Consider the following 26,373-nt stretch of genomic DNA (forward strand, 5'->3'; position numbering starts at 1 on the left):
GGACTCGACCTCCAGTCCTCTGCTCTCTTACACCAGTCTCCTGTTCTCATCTCAACAACTCGAAATCTGATATCTACAGATTCCAGTCTGCACTATTATTTATGTACAAGGGCGAAACTGTGACACAAGAAGCAAACACAGGGAATTCATATCCATTTCTTTATTGATACAACTACATAAATAGCCCACAGCTTCCTGCAATACCAGTGCCAAAGTGCACTTGTTAAGGACTCATAAACTCATAAAGTCCTATGAACTTAGATATCACTTAGCAGCACCTTTGGGAAATGAATGTCTTTGTACAAACTTATTTAGCGGTAGAGCTCACCATAGCAAGTCATTGAAACTGGTATCATACACTTGGCCAGGTTTATGCATCAGGTCCCAACTGATACATCACAGATGTGAGGTGGAGATGCTGCAGCAATGCATATTGCAGGTCACAGCTTGTGTGTACATTTATATGGGATTATATTGTGAACTGTAGTGGTGTAGTAGGGACTGATTTTAAAAAATCTTCCCAAATAAAAAAAAAAGCAAACCCACCACTTTCATATTACTTTGTGTGTATATTTTATAAGTTCACTTAATTCAAAATGGAAGTTAGGCATGATCATAAAGGCTGGAGTGAAATTTTCAACATGTAAACATCCAAAGATTGAAAATGCACAAAGACAGGTGAAGTCGAGGCTCAAGAAGTCTGATCACATTCGATTTTTGGACGTTACCTTTATTTATTTAGGTTTGTTTTAAGACAAAAACCACAATGTAGAAAGAAAATACAAAAAAAATGGAATAGGTCCCCAGTAACACTTCCGATTGCTCTGCCTTCAACAGCTGCCATTATGAGGACAGTTGTCTTGACGATGATCGTTCGTGCTGTGAACAGGATTAACGTTTAAAAATGGAACTTCATTGTACCGAGCAGTCGAGGCGTGTACTGTAGAAAATGCTGGCGACAGGAGCTCATACAAAGTGACTCATACTAACCAGTGCTATAAGTTGTTCAACAAAAATATAAATAGTTTGGAAAACTTTAAATATCTTAAAAGTGGTATCAGCCTGAAGTTCGTCGAGAGGAGCCGAGGCACAGATTTCATGTTTGGAAATGCTCCCAGGAAGCGATCGGTAACAAAAGCTCCTCTCATCTGCAGGTAGTGTGCTGTAACAGTTTGTACAGAGGTAACATCATCTAATAGGTAAACAGGGTTTCGAGGACTCTTGAGCACCAGTACATGGAAGTGTTTCTGGGTCGCGTGCGTATAACAAACTGTAAAGTGGCTGCTGATGGGAAATCTCTACAAATCCAGAATTTCTGCTGGTCTTCAGTCACTGTGGGAATTTCTTCAGTCCGCATCCTTTTCCTCACAAGTCCATGTCGTGGTCGCTCACACTCTGGCGTAAATATTCTTCATAGAGCTTTTTCTAACAGGGTGGGGGAAAACGAGCCATTAGAATCAAAACGGTCAATTTATTATCGGAACATTGAAGCATTTTCACACACAAAACTACCTTTTTGGACTTGACGACCTCCTGAATGTAGTCCAGCTTCTCCTGCAGTTGTCTTTTCTGCTTGCCGGACATGGTTGGTCGAGTTCTGAAAAATAGTTCAAAGAGGGAAAAAAAAAAGAGAAAGGTGTGTCCTAAGTTGGTAGAAACAACTCGGCAAACCTGAAACCATATGCCAACAGTGGACACACATCTGAGACTTCCTGTCTGAAACGAAACGGATTATTTTTGTTCCTCAGGGGGGAAATGAAAGCAGCAGCAGGATGAAAATGGTGCGACAAGAGCAAAGTGAATTGGGAGGTTGAAATTTAAACACGCAGCCAAGTTGTTGCGGTTGTGAATCTGATAATGAAATCATGCCCCATTCAAAAGCAAAGAACTGAAGAAAGTTTTCTACCTGAAGAAGAAGTGTGAAATGATGATGAGGAGGAAGGAGAGAAGCACCATGCCGCCACAGCTGTACAGAAGCTGCTTCACAGTCATGGAGTCGAACAACTTGATGACGGGAGTCTGGAAACACATAGCAGCAGCCTCCATTAGACCTCGCAGGTTGACGTGTGGACTGCGATACAGAGAAAGGAGCACTCGCCATGTAGATGGAAAGCGACTCGAAGCCCTGCGGGCCCAGGACTTCCAGCAGCAGCTCCCGGGACATAGTGCCCAGCGCCAGCAGAACCATCAGAGCCAGCGGGATGCTGAAGCCCAACAGAGTCAGGAGCCAGCTCTTGCAGCGGGAGCGTCGGTTCTCGGAGGTGGTCTGCCTGCAACACCAGAGGGCCCGGGGTTAGTCTGCAGGAAATCAAACTTCTAGAAGTCTCCTTTTTTTTTTTTTTTACATTCCGTTTAATCTTGTGCTCCACTTCAACTTCAAGTGTGTGAAGCACCAACTTTATTTTTTATTTTTTAAACGCTACAGCAATATAGTGAATGTGATTTTAGGACTACAAGTCTCCTGTGCAAGTACTGCAGATTCACACAGTAAATTTAGGAGAATATCAATATCAGACAAAAATAACGGAATGTGACGTCACTGCTGCATGAATTTTATTTATTTATTTATTTATTTTACAGTGTTATACGTTACCTGTCACGGAGGAGTGTTTCTGTGATGGCTTCGCTGACAAGCTCACAGTCCTTCTCCAGAGAGTTCAGTGTATTCTGAACTGTCTGGTTGATTGTTTTCTCAATGGTACGACAAACTTCCTCAATCTGGTTGATGCAGCGGCTTGGCTGAAAATGCAAAGACTGATATTTTAGCTTCCTTTTTGACTGTACAGCAGTCTGCAAGTTTACATTACGAGAGGGGGGGGGGGGGGGCACGTTAACACAGTAACTGGATGAAAGAACAAGTCTGACCTTGTTTGGATTTGGAATGTAGATGGTGGGCATGTCAAAGCCGCATTTGTTGAGCCCTGGCCGCTTGCACAACTCCTGGACAATCTGCATCATCACTCTCTTGAAACACAAACACAAAATGGGCAAATAGAACGAAGTCAAAAGGAGGGAAGCAATTAATCCCACTTTCTGGGATCGATCCCCTTTTCCCATAATGTGAATGTGAGTTCGCAGAACCAGACAAGTCGACACGCTTCACAAGGCCACGCTGCTCTACATACAAAGATATGAAAAAGCAGCTGTTCTGTACTTTTAAGTCTTCTTCAGATTTATGGCCCGACGCTCCACTGTAGGTTTCCTATGTGCAAAAAAACCTAAAACTATGGGCATCAAGCAAGTTACTCAAAACCTGTCACAGCTTCTATAACGTATGATTGGCACATGCGCCAAGTCAACTCCACCAGGAGACAAAAGATAAAAGACAGATGCCTTTTCATCTAAATGCAAACTGCACCAGGGACAGACATCTCAAACTCAGAATCCTGTGTGCACCTGTCTGTCTGACTCTCCTCCAGCCTCGTCGGCTTTGCTCAGATAGAAGTGCAGCCGGTCTCCATGTTCCTCATTCAGGAAATCCACGATGTTGAGCGTTCGCTTGCAGAGGGCCTGACCCATGGGGTCGAAAAACACCAGAATCAGGTCACAGAGATCACCTGAAAGGGCGGGAGAGCTGGTCATTATTGTCCTCCATTACAAAATCAATAGTAATGACAGACCACATTAGAATGGCTACTCTTGAGTCATAATCCTTCATCCAGGATTCAGTAAAACGTATATAGTAGACAATGTTTTAAAGTTTTAACCGATTTAACAAAAAAAAGTGACCCCCCCCATATCCTGAAACTGTTTGGTTTTTTATTTTTTTTTTATTACAAAGGATAATGGGGAAAAAACGTGGCCCCTCACCCAACCACAGAAGAACCTCGTCCACGTCAAATGGATACTTCATATCACCGTCCACCAAGCCTGGCGAATCAACGAACGTCACCAAGCTGAACCGTTTCTGTCGCGACGTGCAGATCTCCGTGCTCACGTACTCAGAAACACCTACAAACATAGTCAAGATCAAAAAAATTGGAATAAAAAAAAAAAAAAAACACTTGTCATTTAATTCTGTTTAAGTTTCTGCATTTTTAATAAGTCACACATTTTATTTAATCTGCAAATTTGGCGATTATCGTTTGTCGTGGATACTTGTGGCTCAATCTCAAACACTCACCATCAAAACTCTGCAGAGGCTTGAAGTGTGGATACAGATGAAAAGTAGCATTTCCCTTTGAAAAAGAAAATATAGGAAACAGATCCGTCAGAGACCGTTTGCATTTTGGTTGACGCAATAAATCTCTGTCATGATCGATTAATTCGAGTGACCATGTGCATTTAAGAACGGGACACCTTTGCGAAAACAAATAAAAGTGGCTTTCACTAAATGTACTGTTGCACTCACTGTGAGAGATTCCCTCTTGCGTCCACTCGTGACAAAGCTGAAGCCCTGGGTCTCGATCGCCACTCCAGTGCGTTGAATGTGCTCCTCCACATACCTGAGGAAATCAAAAGCACGGCAGCCAACGTTCAGTCCATGACGGGGGACATGAAGCAACGAACCAAAACCGGGAAGAAAAAAAATCAACATAACCAGATGTCTTTCTGATCGGTTGAGTTTAATTTGGGAAATCATGTAGCAGACTGATCTTTGGTGAGCGGGAGCGTACCAGTTGATGAAGGAGCTTTTTCCAGCAGAGTGGTTTCCCATCAGCATCACAGTGATTTTTTTTCTGGGCGGCAGCAACTTCACACCAACCGATTCAGCCACTGTGATCAACCCTAAAGAAGAAAACAAAACACGGAGTTAATGATGACTGATAACAATACCTGGTACATGAATCATGGGAAAACAAGGCTGATCTCCCAAGTTTTCAATAGGGTTGGGCTCAATTATGTTCTTATATCCCACTGATTTTAGAGGCTAGAGTCTGTACTCTAGCCTGACTGTGGAGGTCTGTGATTGCCTCCATTACTTCTCTCCACTGAGAAGCCCAGAATTATCAGCACCTGGAGGAACCACAGGCTCCTTACCTCAGTTATTAGCAACAGCAAGTGAAAACTTCAAGCAAGGACTCCTCAAACTTGTCAAGGTTGCAACTGCAATCGTCAGCTCTGCTGCTCATCTCACAAATGCATGCTCCTTATAAATGTGGCTGCACGTAAATGGAAAACAGGCTATTTAATGGTGCAAAAGCTAAAGAGAAAGGAAACAATTGAACAAATGCTGATTACTTCAAATTTAAATGTGCAAAAAAATGGTTTGTTAAAGCAAAAACACTGGTAGCTGTATAGAGTAAAAAGTTTATTATTTAAATAAAGACAGTTTTCACTGTATGATGAATCTGTTTCTTTATCTTTGTCACCTGTTGGACTGTTGGCATTTAAACTGTTAAACTACAGGTTTCATTTGAAAAAAAAAAAAAATTTTCCTCCAGGAGAGGCTGTGGTAGTCGAGGGCTGCATCCTCAAAACCAAGTGACTCAACATTACCAGTCTGGGCGGATGTTTTATTTGGTCTTAACGTATTAATGCCAACTAGCGCAACGTCAGCCAAACCACACTGACCAGCTAACTCGGCTAACGGTTAGCATCAGCCGGCGGTTGCTCGGCGAGACAACAAAACAGCTCGTAATCCCACGTTAGCGAACCCGGGAGTGGAGATTGGAAGTGATTTCGACGCATGCCGGCGAGTTGCGAAGCCTCCTCACCGCTGGTGGGATCCGTGTACAGCTGATGACAATCCCGCAGGATGCGCTCGTCGCAGGACACGCCGCCGCTTATCGTCTCAGAGTTGGCCGCACTCCGGCTCTTAGTTTTCCCGGACATTGTTTGCACAGTGGTGGGATCAAAGTTTCAGGTCGATGTGTTGGAAGTATCCAAAGCGGAGCACTTTTTGTGAACCAGCCCAGCACAAAGCCCCGGCTCGCCTCGTTTGAATCGCGCCCGGTCCTCTGAAACAACGCAAGCGTCCACACGTCGCACGGCCACGTCTTCAGCTGGGCGGATTTGACAGCAAAGGCTTCTGGGTAATGAAGTTCATCAATGCGATTTTGAAACCGCTGTGCACAGTGGTTGATGAATGATAAAAACACTCCAAGTACAAAGATATAATTCTGTTATGTCAAATAATAATAATAATAATAATAATAAAGTAGCCTCAAATTAGTATTTCATGCCCAAAAATGTATAGACTAATTGGAGGCAATTTTAATTTGTGGCAACAATTTAAAGTTTTATTTCACGTCTGGAGCTCCGTAGCACTCAATTCAGTAAATGATTAGCAACAACAGTATCCGAGATACAATGGCCTGCAATATAAAGGTCACAGTCTGTATTGCACTGGCAAAATGAGCAGACGCTATGCACACAGTTCATAGTTTAAAGGCCTCAATTCAACGTACTTGCAATTTTTGCAAATGGACCTATACAAGAAAATGTACGGAGGAAATAATATAGGGCTCTCAAACGATGAACAAATAACTACTTTTTACAAATTTATTAAGCAATTGAGTGTGCAAACATCTAGGCTGAGACGCTATAATAATTGCGCATGGTATGATGGTGCAACTGGTATGGGAAAAGTACACAAATCACCATAAGGAGTTTCACATCGATTTTATATTCAACTCAAATGACTTCATCTTCACATTGGAGCTTTCAATCAATCATTCATGATTGATTGAAAGCTTTGATTTGTTTTGAAGCTTTACTTCTGGAGCTTGTCAGCAGTACTACCATTTATTTATTTTTGTGTAACCACAAATATAAAAAAAAACAATATGCAGAAAATGTGAAATACTGAACTGAATATTGAAGCTTCATGTACAGGATATTCTGTTACTGGAAGCTTCAACGGTGCATTTGGACAAATGCTTCCCCTCACCACAACATTAAATGCTATTAGTGCTCCTTTTGCAAATGCATCAGTGGTACTGGAAAGGTGCCTGCTTGTACTGGGAATCTACAAGAGCATGAGCCAGACGAGATTGTGTCAAATACTGCACTTATTGGTTATTGGTGTGGTTTGAGCAGGAGAACTACTCACACAAGTGCTGCTCGGATCACATTTTAAAGCAGTCAGTTTATGAGATGTTTGATGACTGCTGGGTTGCACCAGTGAAATGACGGCACAATACAACAAATTAGATCTGAATTAAATTGAACATGCACACTGAAAGGTGGGTTAGGGTTAGAGTGCCAACCAACAGACCACTGTGCAGCCACAGTGTTATACTGTGCCTGCTGAAACGATGCAACAGTGGACATATTGGATATAGTAGTTATCTCCATTAAACATTTTTTTGTTAATGCTTTCACTATGCGTGCGTATTCAACAAGCCAGCTCGGACCCCCTTGTGTGGCGCTTCTGACCTGCAGGCCAAATGTTTGACACAATTTGTGCATAGCGCTATAAGTTGTTTTGTTGGGTTTTTTTTCAATCAGTCACAGATACTTCATCATAAACAAATTACAAGAATCTGCTTCTATGTTTCACACAAAATATCCTATGCATGTTGTGAAAAGCTTCGCTGCAACCGAAATAGTATGAACACAAATAAAATCAGCTGGACGATATTTTATTGTGAACAGATCTCATGCAGGGATTATTCAGTGCTGAAACATTTTGCAATTGGCTGTTTGTTGTTGTTGTTGACCTTTGGAAAACAGAGATGTCCGCGCATTGGTGTTTGTTTAACAGGCTGCCTTTCATGCAGAAATTTGTCATTGATAAGTCTTCTCATCAGTGAGATGACACGTACTCGTGTGAACATTTGGAAAGGCAGGCTGTCGAGTGCGAAATGGCCTTTTGCCTCCGCGGTCTGTTATCCGTTGGAAACGTGTTGGTCTTAGAGCTTTGGTCTCCCTCGGTGCGCGTTCAGAGCACTGGTCTGTGGTTGTGTTGGACGCTCCCCGCGCACCTTCATTATCTTTTCCCACATAAAGATCAAAGTCAAATTCTACTTTTCGAAAAGAAATTCCGAGTTCTCTCCTCATCACACTTAAATGAGTGCAGCGTGTGTTATGTTCAGCAGCTCATTGTGTTTCGACTTGCGTGATCAGATTCGGTTAATGTGATCCTTCTAAACAATGAATATATTAGCATAATATGTGGTAATAGAAATAACACGATTACACTTGTCTTTCCAGACTGCCTCTTGAGTTAAAAGCTCATTAGTGCAAAATAAATCATTCTTCTTTTATAAGCTTTTTTTTTTTTTTTTTTTTTTTTTTTTTTTTTTTTTTTTTTAAATCAACAGGTCCACCATCAGCCCCGCATTTAAAAGAGCCTAATTTTCAACCTTCATGTTGACTTATTCATCATTAATTTTTAACTTTATAATAGCAATGTTGGATTATGCTTTATAGTATATGGATGTCATACTGATAAGATGTGTATATGTTTATGAGGGAAGATTCAAGGCGAAAGGCGTCATGCTGCTAAAAACGGGCAAACACTGCAAGGCTCTTCATTATTCCTTCATCATTATATCTCAGTAGTCTTTTGTCTTTGGCTACCAGTGAGCTTTCCTTTCTTTGGAAACCAGCTCCAGGAAATGGGAGTGACTTGCATAGAGGGCGAAAGACGAGTCGACGTCAACCCATTTGACTTGTCCCGCGTCATCGCCGGCCTGCAGCGGCAGTTCACTCACACTGTTGCCTGCATAGAAAACAAATGAGGTTTTAAATATTTGTAATATGGACTTTAAAAAAAACCAAAACAATGCAAAATATATTTAAAGAAAGATCTGTTTAGACTTTTCGTGATTTTCCTGATGATACCTGACTCATCATGAAAGTTGACAGCAACTGTTTCCATCCAAGCATTGTCAGTATTTCTTGGATCATCAACATAACCTTTGTAGACCTACAAATGAAGGGTCAAAAGGTCAACACGAGGGGAAAACCTAGTAGATTATAGGACTGTTTATGGATTACAGACGCTTGCTCGACATCAATTAGTGAACCGATGTCAATTACTAACTTCAAACCCTGGAGTCTTGAAAAGTTTGGTGATGCGATCGTGGATCTTTGCTTTCTCCGGTGGCGGGAGTGAAAGCGAGTTCAGGGCTTCTTCGGAGAACTCCCGCTGCAGCGTGAGAGAAACCTGCTCCCCTGGATCGACCATCCCCTAAGCAACAATAATAATGGTCACACAAATTAACAAGCAAGTCAACAGTCTGTGTCATCCAACATGTACAGACGACTCTCCTGCATGAATAACTTCTACTTAAACTTGATAGAAGCTTCCGGGTACAAAATGTAAAAAGAAAAAAAAAAAAAAATGGCATAATGTTGAAACTGTACTTGTTGAACTTGTTATAATGTTTCTTAAAATTATATCTATTGAAATGTGATCTGTTAGATAATTATACATTGAAGACTGAAACAAAGGGAAATAATATGAGCTGTCTAAAAACAGTGTAAATAAAGGTTTTTATGGTACAAGTTTACTGACTCATCCTACTCAGTTTGGCTGCATGTTGTCCCTTGATTAACCCCGGTTTTAGAGCATTATTATTATTATTAGGTAAGAAACATGTGATGAGCAATATCTTAACAAAATAACCCAGTTGGATGAACTATTTTACGACCATAAAAGAGCAAAACAACAATGATAAAGAAAAAAAAGAGATGAAAAACCTACTAACCCCAGGGATGGCCCACTCGCCACAGTCTTTCCTCTTAATGGACACAAACTGCAGTATTGGTCGTTTAGAGACCGAGTGAAGTATCTTCGCTCCTTTGGCATCAACTTTCCATCTGTCAACAGAGTGAAACAGATGAGGCCATCTGTCATTAGTGTGAAGTGCAAATTGTTTTAAATTCCCTTCGCCTTGGCAGCGAAACGTGACACAAAACTGTTTAAGTGATACTAATTTGTTATCAGTTGAGTATTTCTTCTTTGAACAATTCAGATGGTTAAAATAACCCCCCCCCCCAAAAAATGACCTTGTGACGATGGGATCAGCGGCATGATTGGGTCCCCAACGTCCGAGCAACCCTCTGCCAGTCAACCCTGTGCGCCCACAAGGATTTCTGAGGAGAAAACAATGGAGGCAAATAACTATTCATTTGTATGGTTAGTATGGACAGATTTGACAGGCAAAATGCACTGTACAAATATTGTTACAAACACAAAAGTCTTAAGTTAAAAAAAAAAAGGAAAAAAAGTCTCTTCGTTATAATGATGTGCCTTCATAATAGAAGAAGCATTTATAGTACTCCATCATCTTAATATTAAAGGTTTACTACCACTACTTGCATTGGATTTCCAGATTCCACTTTGTATTTCCCCTGAAAGCTTGTCCTGTCCACTCCTCCATCCACAGTGTTGAACTGAGGCGAGAAAGCTCTGCAAAATGACCAAAAGTTTTAAAAACCAGGATGAATAGTTTCCAGTATGATCTTTGACGAGAAAAAAAATTAAAAAGGAGTACAAAAGAGTCTTCAAAGTAAAAAAAAAATAATAATAATAATAATAATAATAATTAGAATCTATATTTTGCATACAGTCCTCAATTCAGTAAAAATATTACTGGTTCACTTTGAAGTGAATTTCGCTTACCCAATTTCAGGATCGGCCCATGCTGGCTTCTTTAAAACTCCAGCGTCGGTGTGGCCGACCGGACTATACTGTGGCCAGTTCTTACTCCAGTCCACCTTGTCGTCAGGCACAGTGAAGCGCTTGATTTTGGACCCTGGATACAGTGGAGATCTGGACTTTGCAAACGATGCTGCTGAGGGTGGCATTGTCTTGACACTGGTCATGTAAAGGTTATGGCAGCTGGTGCTGATGGGTGTGAAAGTTTTACTAGTTTTCAGAGGACAGTAGGATGTGCAGCAGAGAGCGGGCCTGCAGAGGAAGAAATATGAGACATGAAAATCCAATAAGCATAGCATGTTCTCTCTTTCACAGGATTGTGGCCCCCAGTGACACCACACATGCATCTCACAAGGCGATGCTACTTTGCTCAATTTTTGAAGAAAAGATTATTCCTCCCAGGTTCGGTGAGAGCAAGAGAGTCATAATCCGAAAGGGTTTGAAATAAAGAGGTAGCCAAACAATTAATCAACAATGCAATCAATAAAGATCTCCAGGATAAGAGACGATACACATATTTATAGCCATTGCTGACTGTCAATATTCTACCGAGGAAAAATAAGCGACCATTGAAATTTGAAGACAACAGTGGAAATTGCTCATCATCAAACATTCCACAGAAATATTTCAAGGTTTCTGTTTCTGAGGAGAAAAAAAATCAATACAAATACCTTTAACGCAACATAGAATGAACAAAACTGTATAAATGTATATATACAGCTGTTGTCATATCTCTTGTGAAGGAACTTTCTGTCCTTTTCTGTCAAAAATCAGATTATTAAAACATATGTAAGGTTCCCAGTGGACTTAACACTGCATGATAAGCTTACAGTGGGACTCTGCCCTCCGACAGTTCATCATAAAACTGTTCCGCAGTGTTCGATAACAGTTTGTCAAGGCAGACAGCTGATTCTGCACATGAAATGTCAATCAACGAATAGACGCTTGTGAAATAACTGAACTTTCGATTTTGCACTTTCGCTGGTTCATCATTTTTGCAATATCGGCACTTATGGTTTGTTGCACACAACCAAACCTGTCTGTCATCGATTACACTACTAGTTCATAATCGATACCGTCTCGAAATGTCAAGCGTAACGTGTACAGGTTCAGTTTATTCTGTAAAACTGACGTCCGTACCTGATTCCCGAGGTGAGGACGGCGTGCGGGAGTCCGAGGAGAGTTAACGCTAAACGAATGGGCCCGATCCAGTGTCGTCGGGGAAGTAAATGCAGCATTCCTTGAAACAAATCAATCAAGTCACAAGAGCCACAACACGCAGCGCCCAGTATCCAGGAAGTGCACCGCCTTGACGCGGTGACGTCACTTAAGGGGCGCGGCTAAAGCAGGCGCACTCGTTTCCGTGGTTACCAGAGTCAACGACGTAAACTGTTGAATAATAGGATTTTAATGTATTATTTTGTTTGACCAACGCATTTTCATGAGATTATAACAAAGGCAAAACCAATTTATTTCCATAACACCATTCAGGTACAAAGCATAAAAAAGAATAAATAAAGTAAAAACGTTATCAATACAAGGGCAATAAATTAAGTAAAAGCTATTTGTTAATGTTAAAGTTTTCTGACCTGATTTTTTTTTTTTTTTTAATGAGTGTGTCAACAATCCTCAGGAGTTTTTTCCACAGGTGAGACGTTTAGGAACAGAAAGCTGCTTCACCTTGTTTGCTTTGCTCTGGGAAACTCATAGTAAACCTCTTCCCGAGGACCTCAGAGATCTGGATGTATCATATTCTACAAATAAATCTGAGCGGTATCTGCAGAGATTGAAGTATAATGTAAAAGAGCTTCACAGTAGAACATGTTCAACTCAAGAATAATAGTACATAATAGACAGCAAATGAGAAGTCCCAAAAAGTCATATTATTTAAATTAAATAATATTTTTAAATTTAAATATTGATGAATATGATTATAACCCGAACCCTAACCATCTTTTTTTTTTTTTTACTTGAACATGCAAGCGTTAATGTTTTGTTCTCGTTGTAAACTCAACTATTAGTAAAAATATAAACATATATTTGATATAAATAAGAATTACAAAAGGAGAAGTTTGGTCTATTTTCTGCAGTCATTCGGTTCTGCAGAGATTGAGAAGTACTGAATAAACTTTATTTGCGTAAATATGTAGATTAAACGGGCTGAATGTGAAAGTGTTTTTTTTATTATTATTATTACTAATATATCAGTAAGTCGTTGTGGTCATTTTGCGGTATGAAACGAACTAAATAGGCGGTGCCTCTGATTTGAGCCGCAGCCAACTAACGCGACTCCGCCCAAACAAGTCATCCTTGTCGACATATCTAACGCACCATTATTACCGTAGTTTGGCACGCGCATTTACGCTCGGGCTCGGAGACCAAATCCGCGCTCCCGCATCAAATCCATTTACACTCTCTGCTCGCACGGAGCGGCCCGACCGAGTCGCTTCACCATCGTTTCGGTGTAAAAAAACAAAACAAAACAAAAAGCCTTCGCACAGCCGTGAAAGAGCCCCCGGTAAGCAGCGGCGGCACCTCGGTGAAAAGAGTCGGGACCGAGCAGGAGCGTCTTCGGAGAGGAAGAATGGCGGAACAGGGCAGCACTGCAGCGGTCGGGGCCACAGGCTGCAACAACGCTGCTGCTCCCATGGCGGCGGGCACTGTTGCGCATGATGTGGCGCCCGAAGAGGCTCCTGGAGGACCGCCGGGGAGACCCGGAGCCGGATCGAAGACCGGGTCCGAGTCGGTGAAGGGCCAGGTGTTCGACGTGGGCCCCCGCTATACGGACTTGTCGTACATCGGGGAGGGGGCGTACGGAATGGTGTGGTGAGTAGCGCTGCCGTCGGGCTGCCGTAGTACGGAGCGACTGATCCCGACAACCATAAGCCGTTTGTTAGCAAACACCGTTTTTTGTTGTTTTTTTTTTTAGCCCGCGTTCAACAAGCGGAGCTCGCGGACCGTGGGAGCAGTCACGATGCGTGGGTTTAAAATCGCTGGCCGGAATTCAGACGCTGTTTAAGCCTCGTTTTTTTTTTTTTTTTTTTTGCGCTCGGCAGGTTAGCCGAGTGGCTACAGGCGTGGCTATCAGCTTTAACAGGAAACAAGATTGAGAGTGATTGCGCACGACGGGAGTTTTTTTTTTTTTTTTTTACAGGCTGCATTAGACCACAGATTTTTTTTTAAGTTGGTAATCGCTCATGTTCACATTTCTACCGAGTCACACTGTCACTGTGATCTGCGCTCCGTTTCCGCTCGGCTGACAGAAAGTCTGCAGCGGAGCTGCTGCAGAGGCTGGAAGTGGGATTTGTCATCTGAAAGCGAGGCCCCTTTTTTTTTTTTTTTTTTTTTTCTTTCTTTCTTTTGTTTTTTCTTTTCCGCGTGTTATCGCCCTGTGGGATCTTGCAGCTCTGCGTGGACGTGTTATTGAGCAATCCCGCACTCTATGTCAGTGCTAAAGTCGAGGCTGCAACAGTGCGAAACGCTCAGTGTTTTTCTGCCGAGGAACCGCAGGCCCACGCGTCCATCCCGAACAGGACTCGGCATGCAGCTCCCTCACGGCCCCGTAGTGCTGTTTTTGTTTATGTCATCGTGGTCATGTGATTGCACTGTTGCAGCAGTGTTTGTAAACACGGTCGACACCCACTGGACGGTAAAGTCAGAATCTCCTTTAATAGCATCATGACACGTCAATGTGGCGCGGACCCTCATTTAAACCCTTAAGAGATTATACACGTTTCTGGTGTTTTATAAAATTACTACAAAACGCAACAACGTGTGTGGTCAACAACACCATCGGATTGATCCTGGACAGAGTTGAATCTTCGTTCGCAGGTGACGCCTGTGTACCTGTTTGCTGCTCCTCAAGGCAAATATCTAATCGGTTACGTAAGCCAGTGCATTTGGGCGTGTAGACATGGTCAGGACGATCTGAAGAAGTACAAACAAACATGTTTGATGAGCTAATCTGAGTGCTTTGAAAACCTCTGCTTAGACACACGCACACGCACACACACGCGCACACACACACACACACACACACACACACACACACACACACACACACACACACACACATCTCCAGATTTTACAGAGAATCATCCAGTGAAAGCAAATGTGGGGATTGATTGGTTTGGCATTAAAGAAAGCAAAGGGAACTTGAGTATTTACTTGTATTGAGTTGCTACAGCGATGATATGTAGGAGTCCATCTCGAGACACACAATATGTTGAATCTCGAGACAGATGGGCTCCAGCGGGAGAGGGCCGCAGCGGGTGCGACTTCTGTCGGCCAAAAACAGGAAACCAAGGCTACAATTTGCATGGCCGACCAAAAGTGGACAATAGAAGGCCGGGGAGTGTTTCCATGGCCTGGAGGTTATCATGTACGTCTCGGCAGTAGGACGGACGGCTCGGAGTTGGAAAGGAACGACGTGCAGGCAACCTGCTGCTTTTTAAACACACTATTTCACATGAGTACAGTATTGTAGTGTCCATGCTGTAGCAAGTTAACCCACCCAGACTATCTAAAATGTACTTCTTTGGCAACGACAAAGATTGGGATGAAGCATATTCACCTTCCTGAAGAAATCTCCAACACAGAGGGAAAACTGGTCTAAAAGGCCCAATTTACAATTGCAGAACGTGCGCGGCCTGACATCTTTGCAACATTAATGACCTCACAAGAAGCTTTCTCATCAAATTGCATAAAAGCTAAACAAACATTAGCGAAATGTCTTTTCGACAATTTAGTTCACGCAGATGAAAGAGAAGCATCTTGTGCAGCCTCCTCACTGAGAGGAGTCCGCTGCCCACCTGACATCCTTTACCCAGCGTTGGTGCAAAAACCTTCATTAAACGGGTATTTTTCGGCCAGTAATTGATTTAATGACTTTTCATAATTTGTCAAGCACCGTTTAAGCTTTGTGCGTTCCATACAGGCCGGTGTTTTCTGAGAAGGGCGTCAGCAGTCGGGAGAAAGCTTAGTTGCCTTTAAATCTGCGGAATGTGTTGCAGGTTTATCACAAACACGACATCAACATATCGTAAAAGAATGACTGAACTACAATCGGTTGTTTCCACGGACTGTGCACTTCACTTCATTATTTCGGTATCACTTGTTGGAAGCACAAAAATCAAGAAAAATGATTAAACAGGACTAGTAGGGAATAACAATTGCGTGTTATTGTAATTGGATATATAAGAAAGAGGACTTATTGTCCGGGCATAGGGACATCAACATCACAGATTTCAGTATTTTAATTTATCGCAAGTCTCAACGAAAGTTCATTTTTATCTATTATCACACAGACGACTCAAGTTTTCCCTTAGTTTTAAATTGCCAATATTATGACTCCATTCTTAAAATCGTCACATTAAATTAACATATTAAGAACCGTTAGGAAAAGCGGTGCTATGTAAAAATCGGTTAGCCTTCTCAGAAGATTAGCTTTCTGCAGCTTTAGCGTGTTTTAACAAACTCGCCCAATGCGGATAAACTAGCAACGAGTCAACTAGTCCTCCCTACCGCTCATGTTGCCGTTTATTGTTCAGTTTTGGATCTCAGTGTTGCGTTATGATCTCTAGTCTTACCGCAATAGTTATTTACAGTCGTCTCATGGGCCCCTGATCTTCATTTTAGTTTTTTTTCTCCAGTAGCTCCTGGTCTCCATCTGGACACCTCCACCATACTGACACTGCGCCTACACACACAAGCCTCCCAGAGACGGAGCCTCACAACACAATGCAACAAACAGACACATGTTCCATATACATGTTGGCAGGAGAGGCGATCTCCATTTTACGGCCGGTATCGGCCCAGAGGCCGACGCCATCATTGTACTTGTGTGAGAATTTGTAACACGACACCTGTCTTGTGTTTGTTTTTTTTTTCCTCCGCATCCAGCTCTGCTCTGGACAACGTGTCGAGACAGCGCGTGGCCATCAAGAAAATCAGCCCGTTCGAGCACCAGACGTACTGCCAGCGCACTCTGAGGGAAATCAAGATCCTGCTGCGTTTCCACCATGAGAATATCATCGGCATCAACGACATCCTCAGGGCACGGCACATCGACAACATGAGGGATGTGTATCTTTTGTTTTTTTGTTTTTTTTTCCATGCCGCTCTCCGAGCCTCGCTGCGTCTTTTGCACGTGCACGTTTATGTAGAGTCACTCGGGGAGTTTCATTGAGTTCTTTTTTTTTTTTTTTTTAATGAAAAGACATTCATGAGCAGGCATGTTATGTCAGTCTGCTGCTACAGAATGAAAAGTCCCAGGGCTGTAAAGGAAGATAAGTTGGAGGTTTCTTTCTGATATTTCTCTTCATAGAGGCGCGTCACACCAGAAGCCAGTGTTACTGTGAAAGTACAAGATACTCCAGGTTGACTTCTTCACAGACGAGCATAATTGTGTCTTTTTAGGCCGGTGGCGTACAGGGTGAAGTGATGATGGATTTCAATACTTCCTATAATCAAGTGCTGGCATGAAAGTCGCCTGCGTGTCATTTCTATGGTGTAGAGGAGATGGGGGTGTAATTCAACGCCTTGTTTGCTTGTTTGCCTATATTTTTTTCGCATGTTAATCTTGCTTGAAAGACATCTTGATTCAGTCATAGAGGATTGTGGCAAGTCATTTAAAAAAAATTATTGGTTCAAGTATCGAGGTGAATTAAACTGTCTAAAGGCCAGTTCAAAGGGTTTTTAACTTTATTTTGAAAGAATCTATGGTCAGTATGATTAACCATAGTGACCATAGATTATTGGTCAGAATACCTTTTTGTATTTGGACTTTAGTTTGATTTACATTGTCAGTTTAAGCAGCCTTATTGAAACTGATTTGTTATTGTTTCAACCAAAGATTAAGCCAATTTCTGACTGTTTTTTTTAACGTCCTCAGCTTTTCACTCAAAGCATCGCAGGACTGCCCCCCCAAAAAAATAACGAGTTGATAAAACATCGATTCATCATTAAAAAAAACACAACTCTCTAATGCTGGCATTAAGATAACGTGACTGATTTGCTTCATGTGCTGAATCACGGCGCACATCAGTGTCCCTCTTCAGCCACATCAGGAAGCGGCAGAGCGGCGGGCAGAGATGTGTAGGCAGGCGGAGATCTGCTGTGAAAAGCTGCATTGTTCACAAAGTGTGAGTCCTTGTGTTTTGTTCTGAGCCTTGCGTCCATGTTCGGTCTGAGTGCTCTGCTTTGTTGCGCTGTGTTGTGACTTAGTGCTGAGTAAGGCGAATGCAATGGAGCCCATGGATGATATGGCGTCATTTAATAGGTCTGTTCGATATATTATACTACAGCTGTGCTATAAAGAACGGCGCGCATACATAATATGCTTCTTACATTAGGAAAGTCTACAGCCACGCTTGTGTGGCATTTGTTTACTCCGTTTTATCCACGAGAGGAAAAGTCAAGTCGTCATCTTTTTTCTTTTCTTTTTTACGCAGTATCTTCTTTGTTCCACTAAAAGTTAAGGTGTTTCTGTTTGGATCAAAGTAATGGATTACTAGAGCCGGAATTAAATTAAGGATGATTTCTATTTTTGTAGTAACAATGCTGGTTTTGATCATTTCAATAGCTTTTTTTTTTTTTTTAAATCTTTTAAGTGTTTTGTACGATGCGTAAAAGTTCTGGCCTGCCATGGATAAATGGCATTGGGAGTTTTTTTTCCCCCTTGAACGCCTGCAGAAACCGTCCCGGTTCCGTCCGTGTCGGTGGGTACAGTCCGCCTCTCTCCCGTTGTGCGCCTTGACCCGCGCGTCCTTCAGCTACATCGTCCAGACCCTGATGGAAACGGACCTGTACAAGCTGCTGAAGAGCCAGAAGCTCAGCAACGACCACGTGTGCTACTTCCTCTACCAGATCCTGCGAGGCCTCAAGTACATCCACTCTGCCAACGTGTTGCATCGTGACCTCAAGCCCTCCAACCTGCTCATCAACACCACCTGTGACCTCAAGGTCGGCCTACACACACACACACACACGGATGACATTTCTTGTTGCCCTCACAATGATCGGCTGCGCGTTTTGCGATTTCAACATCAGTGAAGTGAAAAACAACTTCCTGAACATTGTGGTTCTTTAACAACACAAAGGAGCGTTTCTCTATCTCAAATGCAGAAAGCGTGTTTACAGAGTATCTGCGTCTAGCGCAACAGTTCAACGTGAAAACTGTTGGGCTTTTATTTTGGCACGGTGATCTAAACATAGCCACAAGTGCATTAACTGAAGTAGGAAGTAAGTCATGATTTCTAATCTGTGCCGTCTTTGAGTTCAGGCAAAATGTACGAACAGAACATCTAAACATAAATTGTGCACGGCTAATCAAATCACTGCAGTTTGTTTAAAAGGGCTTCCTGAGATGTGTATATAGCGGAAACCAAATAAAATGGAAACGCACTCAAGTGTGTAGGAGTATATTTAGCTCCACAGTAGATGTTCCGAAGGTTTTAAACACACTGAAACCAGTGAAATTTGATCATTTAATGGTAATTCTCATCTCTTCGGTTTTGTCTTTGATGATTCTAAACTGTTAAAGCATGTTTCATTTTTAATTGTTTTTTTTGAACGTATTTGCTTGGATTGTCCCTCCCACCTCTCTGGTGCCTAACCTCTGAGCCCGCTGACCTCACTGCAGCCGGCCATCAATCCCTGGATTAGCCGGTCATGTGTGGGTTGCCAGAACAAAGGCCGCACATGTTGCGGCCTTCAAGCACTTTCCTCCAGATCAATATCACTGCATATTTAATCTGTTTCTTTCTATTTCTACCAGTGATGATATTTGCTGTATTGTATCGATACCTTTTTAAAAGAAAGTATCCAATTTCAAGAAATTTGCTGTCGTTTTCATTTAAAGCTATATTATATTTACACTGCACTCTATTCAGCCCCCCCCCCCCAACCAGAAAGAGTGAAGAGGCTAATCAACCTTTTTAACCTCCTTTTTTGTTTTTTTGTTTTTTTTTGTTTTAACCTTGTCATTTGTAGATCTGTGACTTTGGCCTGGCGCGGATAGCCGACCCCGAGCACGACCACACAGGCTTCTTGACCGAGTACGTGGCTACGCGTTGGTACAGGGCTCCAGAGATCATGCTCAACTCAAAGGTAACGCGTGTGCGTCTGACCGCCCCCTCCAACTCTCGCCGGGTCATTTTGAGTGACGGCGTTTGTGTCTCAGGGCTACTCGAAGTCCATTGACATCTGGTCAGTGGGCTGCATCCTGGCTGAGATGTTGTCCAACAAGCCGCTCTTCCCCGGGAAGCACTATTTGGACCAGCTCAACCACATACTGGGTGAGAGGCAGATTTCTTTTCTTTTTTTTCTTTCGATTTCTTTAATTCTCGAGATCGACAGCTTATCATGAAGGTGTGTGTGTGTGCGCGCAGGCGTTCTTGGCTCCCCCTGTCCGGATGATCTGAACTGCATCATCAACATGAAGGCCAGGAACTACCTGCAGTCTCTGCCTTACAAACCCACCATCCCCTGGGAAAAGATCTACTGCAAGGCCGACCGAAAAGGTGCAGTCGTAGCGATTTTTGTGAAAATGAAATTGGCGATCAGTTCAGCGCTGTATTGTTTTCGTAGCACCGATTCCGCCTCATGGTCACATTGCTTTTTTCCCCCACAGTAAAATCTAGCGGCGGTCTTCAATACAAATAGGAATTACCTGTGGCGGTTTTGGCTCAAGTGCATTGTGTTGTTGATTAAAGTGCTGCTCGCATATCATTTTATGACCAATCGTTACCACAAACGGAACTTTTTCTTGCCTTTTCTATGTACATCTGTGGGGACAAGGAATGTTTTTACAACCTTTCCACCTAGTCCTTTTTTTCAGTGATGAAAATGTATCGCTACTACAAACAAAGCAGTGTTTTGCTTCGGGGTTTTGTTTTTGTTTTGTTTCTGTTTTTTTTTTTCCATCCACACTCTGGAGGCCTATGCTAATTAAAGCTCTGGGTTATGGTAACACAGCTCTGGATCTGCTGGGCCGCATGTTGACCTTTAACCCCAGCAAGCGCATCAGTGTCGAGGAGGCCCTGGCTCATCCCTACCTGGAGCAGTATTACGATCCCACAGATGAGGTGAGAACATCATTTTCATGCCTTTTTAGAAAACAAGAGTTCACGAACAATTTGTTGCAAACTGTGGTGGGGGGGGGAAAAAATCTGTCCTCCCAAGTATTTAAACTCGCATCAAAGGGTAAATTTAAAAAAAAAAGAAAGGGGCTTAGTCACTCAAACACTCGGTGAGCATGTTCACCATTGTTTGGACCCTGACGCAAGATCTGTTTGTTGGCTTTTTCTGCTTTGTGCCGGGAAGCCTCTTAGCTGCGCCGGGAATGCAATTAGTGCTAAGATTTCTCCATGGCTGAGCTGGAGAGAGGGTAGAGAATTAAATCACTAATCACATCTCAATTTATGTAACGGGGGGGGGGGGGGGGGGGGGGGGGGGAACAAAATACCAGCTCTGCAACGTGGATTTATTCACCGCTTCCTCCAGCGTCGCCGTCCAACCGTCGTTTCTTTGCATAGAAACTGTTATTTTGCCGTCGTTTCGTAATTAGTTGGCTCTTCTACAGATTGAGATAACCTCCGGGTCATTGCTGCTGTTGGTTTTGCTGTAAAGGCAATCGAGCTGCGTTTCCTTTTCCAACTTTGCCTGATGGCTCGTGTTAATAACGCGTTTGTTTTTGCAGCCCGTCGCTGAGGAACCCTTCACTTTCAGCATGGAACTGGACGACCTTCCCAAAGAGAGGCTGAAGGAGCTGATCTTCGAGGAAACTGCTCGTTTCCAGGAAACCTACCAGGGCTCCTGAGGCACAGGTACACAGGACGTCTGCTGCTCCTGCATGCAAGTACAGGAAGCGAAACAAAATGTCTGCAGCGTATTTATTTGGAGAAAATCTCCCATGTTTTAAACTCGAATGGCTCCAAAAGTGACTCATGTTACGACGCGGATGATTTGTCTGTCACGCCTTGTAAACAGGCTGAGCTAGTTTTCATCTGTGTTATTAGACGCTGCTTTTAATTTCTCGTGATGCTTCTTGCTCCATTTTTTGCCTCCATGTAAGAAAATAAGCAAAAAACATATAAAAAAAAAAAAAAAAAAAGCCAATATAAAATACACTGATTGCATCTCTGCAAATGTCAAAGTTTTGGTTTTCACATCATTATGAATGTACACAATAATTAATTACGTAAACATGTTCAAACTGAAATGGTTGAAAACCAATTAACTGTCTTTTAGCAAGATATGAATTTATTCATTATTTTATCTATGAAAAGTGCTACATTAATTAATATTTTCTAGTTTAAGACTCCATCTACTAGTGGTGGAGTCTGTTTACTATTATAAGTCACCAAATCCACATTTCAGTCCATTTTTATTTTTTATTTTTTTAACCCTGGCTTCTGCTAAAACATTTAAAACAAATAAACTTGTTATGATCTATGTTTCTTTTACTATATTTGTGTCTGGCAGAAGCAAAGAGCCGATATAGTTATTTTCTAATACACAACACAATGATTCAAAAGGACAAACTAAATGAAAGGTAATCATAATAGTACAAGTAAAATATAATCATCGACATTGTGTTCAGTGCCTCTGCTCGTCTCTACTGGAACTTGTGGGGACGTCAGTTCTCGTTTGCGACCACTAGATGTCAGTGAAGCACAGCAACAATCATTTACAAGCAAACTCATCCAGCCAATGGCAGGAAGTGGATGTGGATTTTCTGCGGAGCTGAAAATACATTTTATAGATCTCTGGTTGTACACAAAAATGTGGGAGTGAAAACCTGACCTAGACGCTGTGAGCTGTTGTTTTTTTTTTTTGTTTTGTTTTGTTTTTTTTATGATCATGAGGTAAATTATGATGAATACTTTCAGCTTCTCTATTTGTTGCCCTTCTACCTGAGGTCCCTGAAATTTTTATACCATCTGTTTGGCCCCCCCAAAAAATTAAGTTAAGAACATTGTATCACAATTTTCTGCAGTAAAAAGTTGCATTAGGCTGTGAGATCCTGGAGGGAGTGACTGTCTCCTACGATCAAAATGTAAACTCCTGTAAACTGTTCCACTACTTTTCATTGCATCTCATTGGTGGTTTTAAATCTTTCTCTCTAACAATATGCCAATTGTTCTCCTTTCTCCTGGTTGTTTTTCAGTTGACGGCACGCAGATGCTTGGAACAAGAAGACTCCAAAACAACTTGCTCAAACAAAAAGAAAACTGCATCTTCAAGAAAACCAACGAAGAGAGAAAAAAAAACAAACAAGAATTATGAACATTTACCTGCTTAAACTTTCCATTTCTACTGCAAGAGAGAGCTAAGTTAAAACTTTTGATTTCAGTGGTTGGGTGGGGTGGTTGTGTCTGTCCTCATGCGGTTTCAGTTTCGTAGGTGTTGGACGCTTCCCCCTCCTCTCGCCTCTCCTCCGTTTCGTTCCGTTTATCGTCCCAGTCTCTGCGGTGACTCGCTGCCGCTCTCCTCTTTCTTAGCGAGCCCTTTTCTCATGTTGCAGACCCTGTTTGTCCTCTCTTTGTAGCTTCCTCTCATATATTCACGTACTACTGTATTAACCAACTCCATAACTTTCTTGTCTTGATCCATATAAATTGCAACCTGGGAAAAAAAAACAAACAAACAAAAAAAACTTTGAGGGCTAAAGGAACAGGGATGCTAATCGGGTGTGTGGATGTACATACAAAAGTATTAAAGCTTTTTTTTTTTTTTATGTGCTCAATGCAGTCCATTTGCATACCATTGTTTCAGCTCAGTTGTATTTTTCCGTTTTTTTTTTTTTTGTTTTTTTTCTTTGTTGGAGACTAGAAGTCAGTTGTTTTACTGGCATGTTGGCAGGACGTCTTTGTCCCACCCCACCCCCCCCTAAAAAAAATTTATGTGGATGCATGCATTCCTGCATTGTACCAAAGTGGCAGAGAGAGAGAGGGACGCAAAGAATCTGGCTGAGAAGCAGCAAATGAAGACCCGTTTGTGAAGTTTAAAACATGTTCCTTGACCTGAACAACTAGACCGACTCGTCTTCTTGGACCTTTTTAAGCGAAAGTCTTGTCAGGCCAGTGCTTCACCGCTTCATCATTCTCGCAATGCCTTTTCAAGGACTAAGTAACATGGATTAAATCAGTGAGGTTGATCCAGGATAAGATGACAAAATGCTGATGTGAAACACCGCTATAAGTTTTACTTGTCCATTCTTGTTTTAAGTTACACTCAGCAGACTGTTAAAGTGCTCATCTGTTAAGACTTCCTCCACTCCTGTGAATACTGAGCTTTATTCGGTCGTCTGTATCCAAAACTATTACAGTAAAGTATTCTGGAAAATCGGCTCCAGTTGATGTGATTCTGGCGCCTTTTTATCTGCTGCAGGAGTCAAAACATGCACGCAGCCGCGGACCTAACAGAGAGGACTCGTGTTAATCGGGTGTCATTTTTTCCCCTCATATTTGAAATGCCCTCCCTCATGCACATACGTAAAGCACATAGGTAAAATCCATTTGATTGGGGGGGTGGCATCAGTCCATATATAACACAAGGACCCCAGAGCGCTCTCATCACAAAGGAATGCACTTAATCTTAAAAGGGTTCCCAACCACCTGTGCTTTTCTCCTGCACCGACAGGCCACAGTGTCTGCGGTGGAGCGAAAAGTAAAAGACGAGCCGAGCAGCTCTCGTCGCTCCGTGGTCGTGCAGCACATATCGGCTTTTGTTTGGTCTGCTTTTTACCCTCGCTACTTGCCCCCAGTGATTGACGGCGAGACTCAACGTTTCCTCAAGTTGCATGCATTTCCCGTCAGTTGTCAGTGTCTGCTCCTTGTTCTGGATGTGACTGTTGTACCTGCTGCTTTTTATTGGAGCAACACTTTCAGTTCCATCTGCGCCATTTCTTTTATTTATTTATTTTTTTTTGGGTGGTCATTTGTTTTGTCCTTGCCTGATCTGGGACTAGTAAAGAGAAAAGCCGAGGCGAAAAAGCGGACCAACACCTGCACTGGATCGTCCCTCTGGCGGCAGGCTTGTGATCTATATGCCTCCCTCCCCCCCGTAGATAATCAGTTTTACATCACCAGCCGTGGTTTTTCTTTATAAAACCATAGCCAGCGCTCTGGGATTGCCGTGAGGCTTTTGTGGTGCATGTGGTGATGTTCATGTTCTTGTTCGCCCCCCCAACCTCTTGCCACGCTTTACTCAAAGGGCTGCCTCCTCCTCCTCCGTCTCCCCCCCCTGTCTGTTTTTAATGTCCTCTTGCTTCTCCACACCGGTGGGATTTGTGAAAACGCCCTGTCGTCCATATCGCTGACTTTTCCCGCCGCAGTCTGCCCCCACCTGGATCATGGACGTTCATTACAGGAGGAAACTTGCTCCAATCACATGACTCAATCAGCACGTCTGCACTTTGTCTTTCAGCCACGCTCCCCCTCCTCTTTTTTTTTTTTGTTTTTTTTTGTTTATCAGGGTTGTTTTGGGGTTTGTTTGGTTTTGTTCTTTGGTCGGTCTCTCTTTCTCCCCCCCCTGCTTGTTGAGCTTTAAGTTTCTCGTGCTGCGTGTGTGAAGACTCATGGATTGTCTGCAGTTATTTATGTCCGTGTCCAAGTGTTTGTGTATCGATAACATAAAGCCAAGACTTTTCTTGTCCCGTCTGTGTTTGTTTTGGAAAGTGCTCATCGTTTTCCTCGCAGCTTGGGGGAAACTCTCTCCCTGCTTTTTACATCTGTGGGAACTTTTTTTTTTTTTTTCCTTTCCTCTTTTTAGACCAATGCAAAAACAGTCGCAGATAATTTGATGTATTTCATGTGTATATTTGATCGCTGGTTAAACAATGCCATTAGCGTTTTGGTTATTTTGGGGTGTTGTGTTGCCTCTCCAACCTGCCATCAGACCAAACATCTCACTGAGGAATCATTGGAAACGAACCAAGAGGACCACATCCTGCAATCCTCTGGCACACACGCGCGCGCGCGCATCCTCTCGCTTTTTTTCAGAGGAGTGCGTAAGTGTGTTTGTGAAACGCTGCACTTAAACACACCATCTGCATTCACACGGTATCGACAAGTCCAAAGGCCTGTCTGTCCTGAGGCCTGTAAGCAGATATTGTTGTTTTTAAATGGCTGTTCTTATTGCTATTGTTGTTATATTGGTGAGATGTTGTATTTCCTTTTTTTCTACATAAAAGGGAGTTAAAAGTTGTATCTTTTTTTTTTTTTATTAGTATGTTTTTATTTGTATATTTCTTTCTTTCTCTTCTGGGCGTGATTATTATTGGCAGTGTTTTCAATCTTTCTTTCTTTTTTCATTTATTTCTCCAACAAGATCTTTTCAGAAATTATTTTAAAAGAAGATATAAGTAGGTTGTCCAAGAGATATGAGTTATTGAGGGTTATAGTATGTATATTCTATGGGTATTATGAATTAAACAATTAACAAAAACAGAATTATATACATATGATTAAATAAAATTTCCTGATACTGTTAAAATTGTCTTGTCTTTTTGTCTTGTTTGGTCCTTTCAGCAGCTTTTTGATCTTTGATTTTGGTTGGTGTTTTTTCACAAGAGCCAATTTAGAAATGACATTGTGTAATCTTCCTAAAATTAAGAAACCTCACACTCTGCTCAAATAACTGCCAAATATTTCCTAATCAAAACAATGTTTGTCATCACTCCTATGTTAAAGGAAATAAATCTTCTATAATTTAAAAAATAAGATAAAATTGACCACAAAAATCAAAAACAATCGTTTTGTTGCTGTCTAAAAAAATGTGCATTAAAATATACGCAGTCATGGTCTGATTTAAAACTA

General features: G+C 42.1%; 3 protein-coding genes across 4 annotated transcripts; 1 reads left to right on the forward strand and 2 right to left on the reverse strand.

Annotated features, from left to right (window-relative positions):
* Positions 1 to 193: 193 nt before the first annotated feature.
* LOC308141856 (uncharacterized protein) lies at positions 194 to 5,868 on the reverse strand. Of its 2 annotated transcripts, XM_080512089.1 has the most exons (12): positions 5,658 to 5,868; positions 4,617 to 4,728; positions 4,352 to 4,445; positions 4,124 to 4,178; positions 3,811 to 3,951; positions 3,397 to 3,557; positions 2,866 to 2,964; positions 2,594 to 2,739; positions 2,099 to 2,270; positions 1,907 to 2,019; positions 1,513 to 1,597; positions 194 to 1,425 (listed from the first exon to the last, which is right to left on the reverse strand). In XM_080512089.1, exons 1-12 carry the CDS (start codon positions 5,773 to 5,775, stop codon positions 1,366 to 1,368), a joined length of 1,356 nt encoding a protein of 451 aa, XP_080368215.1. In that variant the 5' UTR covers positions 5,776 to 5,868; the 3' UTR covers positions 194 to 1,365. The 2 variants fall into 2 exon arrangements, with proteins under 2 accessions (XP_080368215.1, XP_080368214.1); XM_080512088.1 differs by having other exon boundaries at positions 1,907 to 2,270.
* Positions 5,869 to 6,811: 943 nt separating this feature from the next.
* nudt9 (nudix (nucleoside diphosphate linked moiety X)-type motif 9) lies at positions 6,812 to 12,957 on the reverse strand. The gene is made up of 9 exons (XM_080511370.1): positions 12,893 to 12,957; positions 11,693 to 11,792; positions 10,517 to 10,804; positions 10,214 to 10,303; positions 9,901 to 9,987; positions 9,600 to 9,711; positions 8,933 to 9,079; positions 8,731 to 8,815; positions 6,812 to 8,608 (listed from the first exon to the last, which is right to left on the reverse strand). Exons 1-9 carry the CDS (start codon positions 12,909 to 12,911, stop codon positions 8,463 to 8,465), a joined length of 1,074 nt encoding a protein of 357 aa, XP_080367496.1. The 5' UTR covers positions 12,912 to 12,957; the 3' UTR covers positions 6,812 to 8,462.
* Positions 12,958 to 13,128: 171 nt separating this feature from the next.
* mapk3 (mitogen-activated protein kinase 3) lies at positions 13,129 to 26,050 on the forward strand. The gene is made up of 9 exons (XM_080511368.1): positions 13,129 to 13,378; positions 16,454 to 16,636; positions 18,325 to 18,514; positions 19,544 to 19,660; positions 19,734 to 19,848; positions 19,942 to 20,073; positions 20,528 to 20,637; positions 21,252 to 21,378; positions 22,722 to 26,050. The coding sequence occupies exons 1-8, from the start codon at positions 13,137 to 13,139 to the stop codon at positions 21,369 to 21,371; spliced, it is 1,209 nt and encodes a 402-aa protein (XP_080367494.1). The 5' UTR covers positions 13,129 to 13,136; the 3' UTR covers positions 21,372 to 21,378; positions 22,722 to 26,050.
* Positions 26,051 to 26,373: the final 323 nt, after the last annotated feature.

The sequence above is a fragment of the Blennius ocellaris genome, assembly GCF_963422515.1.
Source record: "Blennius ocellaris genome assembly, chromosome: 16".
In the NCBI taxonomy this organism is placed as follows: domain Eukaryota; kingdom Metazoa; phylum Chordata; class Actinopteri; order Blenniiformes; family Blenniidae; genus Blennius; species Blennius ocellaris.

Bases quoted from the DNA above. Each gene is read 5' to 3' on its own strand.
- LOC308141856 (XM_080512088.1), bottom strand. From the start codon at position 5,775: ATGTCCGGGAAAACTAAGAGCCGGAGTGCGGCCAACTCTGAGACGATA. The intron at 3,952-4,123 runs GTGAGTGTTTGA...CTATGTTTGTAG, and splicing joins GCCTCTGCAGAGTTTTGATG to GTGTTTCTGAGTACGTGAGC. The intron at 2,740-2,865 runs GTCAGACTTGTT...TTGCATTTTCAG, and splicing joins ACATTCCAAATCCAAACAAG to CCAAGCCGCTGCATCAACCA.
- nudt9 (XM_080511370.1), bottom strand. The intron at 10,304-10,516 runs GTAAGCGAAATT...GTCATTTTGCAG, and splicing joins TGGGCCGATCCTGAAATTGG to AGCTTTCTCGCCTCAGTTCA. The intron at 9,988-10,213 runs GCAAGTAGTGGT...TTTTCTCCTCAG, and splicing joins GTGGAATCTGGAAATCCAAT to AAATCCTTGTGGGCGCACAG.
- mapk3 (XM_080511368.1), top strand. From the start codon at position 13,137: ATGGCGGAACAGGGCAGCACTGCAGCGGTCGGGGCCACAGGCTGCAAC. The intron at 13,379-16,453 runs GTGAGTAGCGCT...CTCCGCATCCAG, and splicing joins GGGGCGTACGGAATGGTGTG to CTCTGCTCTGGACAACGTGT. The intron at 19,661-19,733 runs GTAACGCGTGTG...TTTGTGTCTCAG, and splicing joins AGATCATGCTCAACTCAAAG to GGCTACTCGAAGTCCATTGA.